Source organism: Dryobates pubescens, chromosome 8 (genome assembly GCF_014839835.1).
Source record: "Dryobates pubescens isolate bDryPub1 chromosome 8, bDryPub1.pri, whole genome shotgun sequence".
Classification (NCBI taxonomy): Eukaryota; Metazoa; Chordata; class Aves; order Piciformes; family Picidae; genus Dryobates; species Dryobates pubescens.
The window spans coordinates 43,202,582-43,212,509 of NC_071619.1; the positions used below are offsets into that span (position 1 = coordinate 43,202,582).

General features: G+C 49.5%; 1 protein-coding gene across 1 annotated transcript; it reads left to right on the forward strand.

The window, feature by feature from the left end:
* Positions 1-1,997: 1,997 nt before the first annotated feature.
* NANOG (Nanog homeobox) lies at positions 1,998-4,622 on the forward strand. The gene is made up of 4 exons (XM_009896667.2): positions 1,998-2,169; positions 2,722-2,990; positions 3,709-3,798; positions 4,203-4,622. Exons 1-4 carry the CDS (start codon positions 1,998-2,000, stop codon positions 4,620-4,622), a joined length of 951 nt encoding a protein of 316 aa, XP_009894969.1.
* The last annotated feature ends 5,306 nt before the right edge of the window (positions 4,623-9,928 follow it).

The window sequence follows — 9,928 nt, forward strand, 5'->3', positions numbered from 1 at the left end:
TTGTTGTGTTTCCAAACACACACACACAGTTCCACCAGGGAGGAATTGCTGGTGAGGTTGGTGTTACTCTGGCTCCAAAGTGAGGGTCCCTCTGCCTCATATGCTACTTACAAGCCACTTCCCTTCTGATGGATGGCTCGGGGAGCCCTGCATCTTATGGGACAACCGGCAGAGCTCTCACCCCACAATGGCTAACACAAGAGCTTCTTGTCCTAGAGGAAATCCCTTTCTATGCCTGCATCAGCAGCACTTTCTACCACAGAGCTAGAGGCAGACTTTATATTTCAACCCCTTCATCTCATTATAACCCTTTTCCCTCATGTTCCTTATCATCTCTCCACCTGGATCCTGCTCAGATTCTGAGACCCAAAATCCCAGTTAATAAGGAAGTGATGAAAGGTGGGCTAGAAAAGAACCCCTCCATGTGAGCAGCATTCTCCTATAATTCAAGGCACCAGCTGGTGCTTGTTTCTCATCAAGGGGGGGGGCGGGGGGAGGAAACATATGGAAATCAAGGGAGACCCTTCTCTGTTATCTCCAACAGATTTAGTACCTACTCTCCTGCCTTTGTATACCAGTAGGTGCCTGTTTCCCTGTACTGGGGGAGGTGGGGAATTGGCTTAATGTGTCACACGCTGCAGTTTGTACTTCTGCCAGGTGGTTTTTGTCACTCATGGGCTGTGAGATGTTCTTGATTTATTTCTTTTAATTATTATTTCCTTAAAGAAAGCTGTAATTTACGATTGAGAACACAGGAGCTTCCATATACACAGAAGGAAAACTTTCTCTGCATTGAGGGTTCCCAACCGGAACAGGTTGCCTGGAGTGGAGTCTCCATCTCTGGAGGTATTCCAAACCCGCCTGGACATGCTCCTGTGTGATGTTGCTTCAGCAGAGGGTTAGACTAGATAACCTTCAGAAGTCCCTTCCAGCCCCCACTATTCTGTGAATCTGTGGAAATAGAAGAGGAAGGGGAAGGAATATTTTCTTTCCCAAGCAGACTGTAGACTGGCTTCACATCCTTAGGATCTATAGGGATCTTTTATATCTGTACTGCTCTGGCTCCCTTTAAATTCTGCCTGGGTGATTCCAAATGCATAGTTAAATAAATAACTAACTAAAAGATACCACTTCTTTAAAAACAAACACAAAAGTCCAACAACAAAACAAACCAAACCAAGCAACCAAACAAAAACCCCAAACCAACAGACACACACACAAAACCCCCCAGTCAAAAATGTCAAGTGGCTGATGAAAGAAGCTTGGGGAAGGTGAAATGCCATTTCTTTATGCCCCTGCAAAACAGACCTGCCTGTTTTAAGTCTTTGCTGCACAGGCAGGCAGCTTGTGTGGCTTTGAACCCTTTTGCTCTGCAATACAGACACTGCTCTGCAATGGTGTTCCTTCCCCCACCCAGTCTATAGTCACTGGCTGGGGGGGTAGGGTGGAGGGCTTCTCTGTTTGCTATGATGGTTGCGATCTGCAATGCAGACACGCATAAGCCCTTGCATGCCCCGGGGCAGGCTCCGGGGTCCTTTCCATTCTCTGCATTTGGGTGGTGACCGGTGAGGAGGCGGAGGTGGGGGACAGAGTGCTAAATGCGGGGATGAGGCAGGGGATGTCTGCTAAGCCCTGGCTCGCTCCCCGAACGGCCCTGCCCAGGCCTTCTGGCCCCTGGCAGGGTGGGGGAACAAGAGTCTTCCTCCCACCCCCCAGCGGGGGGGAGGTCCTGGCAGCTCAGGCACCTGAAAGACGAGTTGGGATCCGGGACCTGGTGAGCCAAGCCCTCCCCCACCCTCTGAATAGCTCCGAAAGCCCCTCCCCTCCAATCAACCGACTTTTAACATGACAATGGCCATGGCAATCCCTTCTAGCCCAGGCCAGGCTGGGAAGGACATAAAGCATCTCCCACACCCCTGCCTCCGTCTAATGGGGTACCTGCCTGCGGGCTGCCTGCTACACAACTCACCGCCAGCTAGGGGCTGGAAGGCCTGGCCATGAGCACCCACCTAGCCATGCCGCCCTACATGCCCTATCCCGGCGCCTTCAGCTGTGGCGACTATTACTGGCTCTCCCCGGGGAGCACGGAGAGCAGCGAGCCCGCCGAGGAGGCTCCGCCGGCGGACACCGTGCCGTGCGCTGCACCGGAGAAGACGCCCAGCCAGCCAGGTACGTGCCCGAGCCCGGCGGAGCGACCGGGCTGCCCGCGGCTTCGGCGGGGGGGAGCTGTGGGGGCGAACCACCAGCGACCAGGAGGGACGGGGCAGAGGTGGGAGCAGAAGAAAGGTCTCGGCTTCGCTGGCCAAGGGCGCCTGTGCTCTTCGCCCTAGTAACAAGTGGCGGGACGACCGCAAAGGCCTCAAGTTGCGCCACGGGCAGGTTTCCGTTGGATATTAGAAACTCCTTCACTGGAAGGGCTCTCAAACATTGGAACAGGCTGCCCTGGGGAGTGGTTGACTCCCCATCCCTGGAGGTGTTTAAAAGAGGCAGAGACGTGGTGCTGAGGACATGGCTTAGCACTAGCCTTGGTAAGGTTAGATAACGGTGGGACTCGATGACCTTAAAGGTCTTTTCGAACCAGAAGGATGTTCTGCTCTGCCCGCGGGAGCCCCTGCAAGTCCCCGAGGGACCCAGACTTAAAATCTCCAGAGAAGCAGGGCTATGAAGTCTTGAGTCTTTTTCCACACGGACATCTCTGACACCAGATCTCTCTCTTTTCAGATGTTTCTCCAGCTTCGTCTAGCTCTGGGATGCTCACCCAGTACACCCCTGACTCTGCCACTAGCCCCACTGCAGAGCGTCCGTCTCCCCATCCCTCTTCCCAGAAAGTCAAGGAGGAAGGCGAAGGTGTGGTGAAGAAGACCAAGAGCCGCACAGCCTTCTCCCAGGAGCAGCTGCAAATCCTGCACCAGCGGTTCCAGAGCCAGAAGTACCTCAGCCCCCAGCAGATCCGAGAGCTGGCTGCTGTCCTGGGGCTCACCTACAAGCAGGTAAACATCTTGCTCTGAGCAGCAAGAGTTGCATGATGGGGGTTGGGCCACTTTTCTTTGGAGTTTCTTTCACGGTCTTGTTTATACCATTGCTTACATGAGTGAGTAGAGGGTGTGAAAACTTATGACTCAGTGTTCCTCTTATGGTTGGTTCCAGCACCATCCACCCCCTCCGTGCAGGTGTTTGAAAGTGCATAGAAAGCAGGGCTCTATGCAGAGCCAGGTTGCTGTTCCGTGTGGACATGTGTTGTTTCAGAACGTGAAAAAATCAGACCATTACACTGCTCTGCAAAGTGCCTTTTTTAGTCAGAGCAGCGTGGGGTCTCTCCCTAGAGAGAAGGTCCTTGCCCCACCAGCTCCTTGTGTCTGACTGAAGGAATGACTCACTTCTGAGTCAGCGCTAATCTTAGCACAGTGGCGAGGTGATGCAGCTGTTTTGGCCTGTTTCTCAGGCCTGTGAAAGATCCCATGGTGATCTGAAGAGTTAAGGGTGTTAGCTCTCCAGTCTCAGGTTTGTGATGCTACAGCTACCTGGATCTGATGCATGTTCTTAGCTGCTCAAATCATGCACGATATTAGGAGCCAAGCAGAAAACGGATTGCATTAGAAGGCATCTAATCTAATCACATCTAATCTAATCTAATCACATCTTCAGGATGTGTGGTAAGCTCCAAGAATTAATTTCTAATGCCCTGTGTCCTTTCCCAATCACTTGTAGGTGAAAACGTGGTTCCAGAACCAGCGGATGAAGTTTAAACGCTGCCAGAAGGAAAGCCAGTGGGTGGAAAAAGGAGTGTATCTACCACAGGTGAGAGAATTTCCCCCTCCTTGTCATCTCCAGCCTCTTTGCTGAGGTGTGTCTTGTCCAGCCTGCTCACTGGAACAGTGCATGGCACTGTACATTACCAAGCCACCTGTGTTTCATGTGCCAGGGTTTTATTTCCAGTCTGCTTATCAACCAGTTGAGACTAGATAGAAAACAAAACAGCCAGAGGGCCAGCAAGGCTAATCATGCTGGTTATCTTCCCAGCATGGTGTTCCCAGACACTTGGATTGCATGTTGAGTTTAAGAGCTTGTCATCTCTGCTTCTATTAGTCCACAGTGAGGACCACTACTGTTTGGCTTGGGGAAGGGAGTGGCTGAGGAAGGAGGTCCCATCCACAGCGGGCACAGTTCTGTGTTACTGAACAGCCTTTTCTTGTGTCTCCCAGCAGGGATTTCATCAGGCTGCATACCTGGATATAACTTCCAATTATCACCAGGGCTTCCCTGTTGGTGCCAACAGAAACCTTCAAGGTGTGACCAACGTGCATCAAGCTTACAGCAGCGGCCAGACTTACGGGAATGGGCAGAACCTCTACTCGTTCATGGCTGTGGAGGATGAGGGGCTTTTTGGTGGAAAAGGTGGGACAAGCTGCAATACACAGCAAGCCATGGGCTTATTAACCCAGCAGATGAACTACTACCACGGCTACTCTGCTGACATGGATTATGTCAGCCTGGAGCCAGAAGATACCTATGGCTTCCAGAACACCTCTGACAACATTGCACCCTTCTCAGGCTCTCCTGTACAGCATCAGTACCAAGCCCCTTGGCATCCTCTGGGAACCCAGAGTGGTTATGAGTCTTAGGTCTAAGGTGCTGGGTTTTTTTCTCCCTTCTGTTTTATGTCATGGGGCCAGGGATCCAGTTTCCAATGCTCTCTCGCTTGCTCCTCCTCCCCTACTTCTGTGTTAACTATTGGTGGAGGTCAGCACCCTCCTTCCTTGGGCTAGCTTTCATTTTGAAGACAGCTGCCTGTTCATAGCTCAAGGGTGATTTGTGTGTGGATAGGTAACCTCATTCATGGAGGGGAACGTGCAATGCCACAATCAGGAGCAGCAAAAGTGGTAAAAATCTGTGCTTCCTGTCAAAATTTTTGCCCTCTTCTGCTGCCTCTTTATCAGCTGATCTGTGAGCCTTTGCCTGTGTCTTGCAGCAGAGTTTTGCTGCAGAAGACCCTGTACTTGAGCAATTTTTTGCTGGAAATATCCTGTTGTAGCCCAGAATCCTCCCTGCTGTCTTGCCTGATCATGTTACTACCTCAGTTAGCTAACTGCTAACAGGTTCTTCATCAGCATACTCTCATCCCTCACAAAATGGCTACATGACAGCATTTGATTTCAGGTTACTTTGTCCAGTTCCTGTCAGTAGCCCCTCTTGGAGGGGTCAGCACCTGCCTCTTGCTTGTTGCTCTCATGGGGCAGTTGAGAGGAGGGGAGGAACAGTAATACCCATGTGTCACCTGCAAACTTCCTTCTTGGGTCCCAAGGCTGCTTAGTTGTGGCTATCAGCTCATTCAGGATGGTGTCTCTGAGTCTGTCCCCACTCAGTTTACACCTTGCCTTTCTACATCTCTCTGCCGAGAGACTGTTGGCTTGCTCCAGACTGCACACTGCAGCAGAGGGTAGCCCAAAGTGCCACCGTTGGGAGTGTGAGGAGCAGCTGTGTGTAGCCATCTTCAAAGCCATGAGAACAGTCTGGTTTTCTGCACATGACGGTCCCCTAGCACTTCATAAACACAGTAGTACTAACAGCGTGGCTTTCTCTGGGCTGGAAGTGGGCATCTAGGTAAAGGAGCTGTTGTTTCAAAGCTAATGTTTAATGTCACTTATCCTGGAACCTGGATGCTTGGGGCAGGGAATCCTGTTGGGTCTGCCTGGAGTTGTCATCTAAGGGGCAAGAGCAGGACGGGTCCTCATTCTCTTGTCTGATCTCAGGTTTAGGAGTGTAAGCTAGAAGGGTTTTTGTCCCTTCCCCAAGGCTTAGTGGGATCCCTTCTGCATTACTCTGCTGAAAGGCTGCCTCAACTGCCATAAGTTTCCCAAGTTCTGGGACAGGTGAGAAGTTTGGGACTTTTTTGTGGTCAGTGCACAGCTTTGCTGCAACCTTGTCCTCGACTGCCTGCGCCAGGGCTGTGCTGCAAAGGATGCGAACGTTTGTTGTTCAGACTGGTTTGTTCTTGAAGTGTGCTTTCTCACAGCAATCTTGAGCGTGTTTTATGTGCATGTTGGTTTTTATGACTTTGTTTCTGTTGAATGTTCTTACAGACTTGTTTGGATTAAGAATAAATGACTTTATTTTGACGTTGAAATGGTCTTCCCAGCTTGCATGGAGACAGCCCACGATGGAGAGAGTTGCTCTGCACAAGGGTACTGGGGCAAGGAGGAAATCACCTAACTCTACTGTTTCTCCCAGAAGTAGGATCAAGCAACTTTTTCAAGGGAGTAGGTGGCAGAAGTCCATTGGACTTGGTTTCAATGTGCAGGTTTGTTGCCGAGTGGAAGGGGCCTCCAGGGTGGGCAACTGGGCTGCCATTGCTGGTTTGCAGCCCTGTAACATGGTTGTATTGGTCCTTAAATGCCAGTGCTTCAAGACAGCTATTTTAGTATGAGGACAAGAGCAAAAAGAGCATCTTTAGAAATTGTTTGGCCACCTGCTGCTGCTCCAGGTCACAGTTGGAGGCCTGGAAGGTCCTGCCTCATTGAGGCTGCAGCGCTCCTGAGGTTCTTTTGCTAACCTCGGATGGCAGCAGAAGTTTCTAAATAGTCAAATCCTGCCTCCAGCACTGAAACCAAATCTTATTTGTGCACTGCATTGTTCCAAAACTGCATTTATCTTCCTTTAGCAGCTGGAAGCAATAATTAAAAGGTACTGAAATGTGACACAATGTGACCGCTTGAGGCTCTGCCTTTAAGGAAGGCGCACTGGCACTGAAGCAGTGCATCAGCAGCCACCACTTTAGAGACTCGATGGACCTGTTTCTGCACAGTGAGCTTTGGTTTGTTAGAGCCTTACCTTCTTTATATACCTCTTACTTTGAACACCTGAGCTTCAACTTCTCATGGTTTCCTGTATTAGAGAATAGATTTCTCATCCTCACCTGAGGCTCATGTCCCAGCATCAGTCTGAATGAGTTTTGGTTAATGCTCTCAGTAATTGTGTTCATCTCAACAGTTCCCTTGACAAACCTACACACCTATAACAGTTCTGTAATAGAGCCATGTATTTCAGTTTCCAAAACAGCAGCTTCCTATCATATCTATTTAATGATTTCTTTAGGATGGAAACTTAAGCTCTACAGAACTGCGCAGGGTCTTTGCAGAACAGTTGCAGAGGATGCCTGATGCAATTATCTGTTCCTTGCTATGATTTTGGGGTGGGTTTTTTGTTGTTGAGTTTGGGGGTTTGTGGTAATTGTGGGTTTTGTTTGGTTGGTTTGGGGTTTTTCTGTTGGTTTGGGGTTTTTTTTCCAATCCCACAAGGTTAAGTATGTAGCCAGAACTTTAATAGCAGGCATCCTCCTCCTGCAGAATCAGGTACTATGGCTAAAATAGCAGCAGGGCTGAGATGGGCTTCTCTGCAGCTTGTGGTTTGTGTTAACTGTATTCACTATGTTCTGCAGGAATGGAGCATGCCTTCAGGAGTGTGTTATTGCCCTGGTTGCTCAGCCTGAGTTGCACACACGTTTTGACCAGCACATGGAGTGGTAGGACTTGTTACCCTGACATGCCTGAGTCACATCACTGTGTGAAACAGCTGCATGGGCAGCAGTACCACTGAAATGGACATGGTGGACATGCAACAAACCCCTACAGGCTCATACCTCATACCATATCCACAAGGATATTTAGATCAGTTCCTTGGAGGAAGTAAGTGCATGCCAGCAAAAGCCCTCACACTGGGACACGTTACATCTCCGTAGGAACTATTGCTTCTTTTGACTCTGCTCTGTAAGATACAGCAGCAGAGGTGCAAAGAATCCCACCCAAAGAGAAGTAGTTAGATCTAGTACAGATGAGGCAGACCAGAGTTTGCTCACTAATCTACTGAGCTCCAGCCTGTGCTGTCCTGTAGTCGAAATACCAGGCAAGCAGAGTGTTGCAAGCAGCCTCATTCCTTGCTCTCAGTGTCACCATGGCCTGCAGTGATGTTTTACAAGCTACGTGTTTGTTCTGAGTGGCCTATGAGCAGGGGCTCACAGCTCCAGTTTTATCTCCAGAGCAGATAAAAGTCATGATCTTTGCTTTAATAGGCTCTTCCCTACAGGCATGTGCAAACTACACTGTGTGGCTTAAAATGCTGAGCTAACAGAGACTTGGGAATTTTCAGCAAAACTTTGCCACACATCTCTTGGCTGTCATCAGAAGCCAGTGGCATCTTGGCTGGTGCTGGGCATCAGAAGGTATGAAGGGTGGCAAATCATGGCACTGGTGTGGGACACAATGAAAGTTGTTGCTGGGTTCTGGTGATTGGTTGGTGTGATCGTTTGAGGCTGTGCCTTTAAGACAAACAGTGCTGGGACACTCTGGCTAAAGGTTTTCTTGGGAAGACCACGTTATCTTCATGCTGTCCAATGTTTTGAGGAGCATCCTCAGATCACATCTGTGAGTATCTTTCATAACCAGGATAGAATTCATTTCTGACATGTCCTGGAAGTCCCTCTGCTCACAGACAGCAAGTGTCTTGAGCAGCTGGGCTGTGTCTGTAGCAGCAGATCTTTTACTGAACTGCTGCCTTATGTACTACCTGTTAGGAAGCATAGTGATACAGGATGAGGAAAAGGCTAAGTTGCTTAATGCTACCTTTGCCTCAGTCTTTGTAATAGGGCCAGTTATATGAGGGGAATTCAGCCCTGTGAGCTGAATGAGATAGAGACCAGGAGCAGACTCTTCCAATCCAGGAAGAGGTGGTCAGCAACCTGCTGCACCGCACAAACATGCAAAGCTATGGGACCAGGTGGAATTCACCCAGGGATTCTGAGTGAGCAGGCAGAGGTGCTCACCAAGCCACTTTCCATCATTTTTCAGCAGTCATGGCTGACCAGTGAGGTCCTGGCAGACTGGGAGCTTGCTAAAGTGACATGCATCTACGAGAAGAGCCAGAAGGAAGATCCAGGTCTACAGGCCTCTTAGTTTAACTTTGGTAGTGGGGAAGCTGATGGAGCAGATCATCCTGAGTACCATCATGTGGCACACCAGATGGTCAGGCCTCATCAGCATGTGTTTATGAGAGGCAGGTCCTGTTTGACTGACCTGATCTTCTTCCACAACATGGTCATCTGCTTGGTGGATGAGGGAAGTGCCATGGATGTTGTCTCTCTGGACTTTAGTGTAAAGCCTTTGACACCATTTCCCACAGCATTCTCCTGAAGAAACTGTCTGCTCAGAGCTTGGATGGGTGTACTCTGCTGTGTAAAAAACCTGGCTGGGCAGCTGAGCCCAAAGAGTGCTGGTGAATGGAGCTAAGTCCAGCTGGTGGCTGGTCAGGAGGGGAGGTGGTGTTCCCTAGGGCTCAGTGCTGGGTCTGGTCCTGTTTAATGTCTTTATCAAGGATCTGACTCAGGAGGTTGAGTGCACCCTTAGTAAGTTTGAAGATGGCACCAAGCTGGGTGGAAGTGTTGATCTGCTCGAGGGCAGGGGGGCTCTGCAGGGGGGGTCTAGGCAGGCGAGCTCGATGGGCTAAGAGGATGAGTTTCAACTGTATGGCTTTCCACGAGACCAAATGCCAGGATATGAAGCAGCTTTGGCAACAGAAGACCATGCCCATTATTACACCAGCTGCAGAAATCAATTCCCTTCATTTTATGCTCATTTTTTTTAACTGCAACATCTGCTCTATTGCATTAAGATAGTCTCAGCCGTCATCAAAAAGCCTGAGAGTCCCAGCTCCCCAAGTCACAATTTTCCTGTTGTTAAATGCACTTTGATACACACATCTGATTTTAGGTATTTCTATTGCTATTAAGTTCAGCAATTGATATCTCTGTGTTTTATTCAGTCCTAGTATTAACCATTGCAGGGTGAAGGAAATTCTTGAGGTGGGTGGTAGTTACTCACTTGGTCTTTGGACTATAGATAGCTGGCCCTGCCAAGAGCCATGAAGCTGATCCATTAAC

Excerpts from the sequence above, each read along its gene's own strand:
- NANOG (XM_009896667.2), top strand. The coding sequence starts at position 1,998 with ATGAGCACCCACCTAGCCATGCCGCCCTACATGCCCTATCCCGGCGCC. Across the intron at positions 2,170-2,721 it reads GAAGACGCCCAGCCAGCCAG|ATGTTTCTCCAGCTTCGTCT; the intron begins GTACGTGCCCGA and ends CTCTCTTTTCAG. Across the intron at positions 3,799-4,202 it reads AAGGAGTGTATCTACCACAG|CAGGGATTTCATCAGGCTGC; the intron begins GTGAGAGAATTT and ends TGTGTCTCCCAG.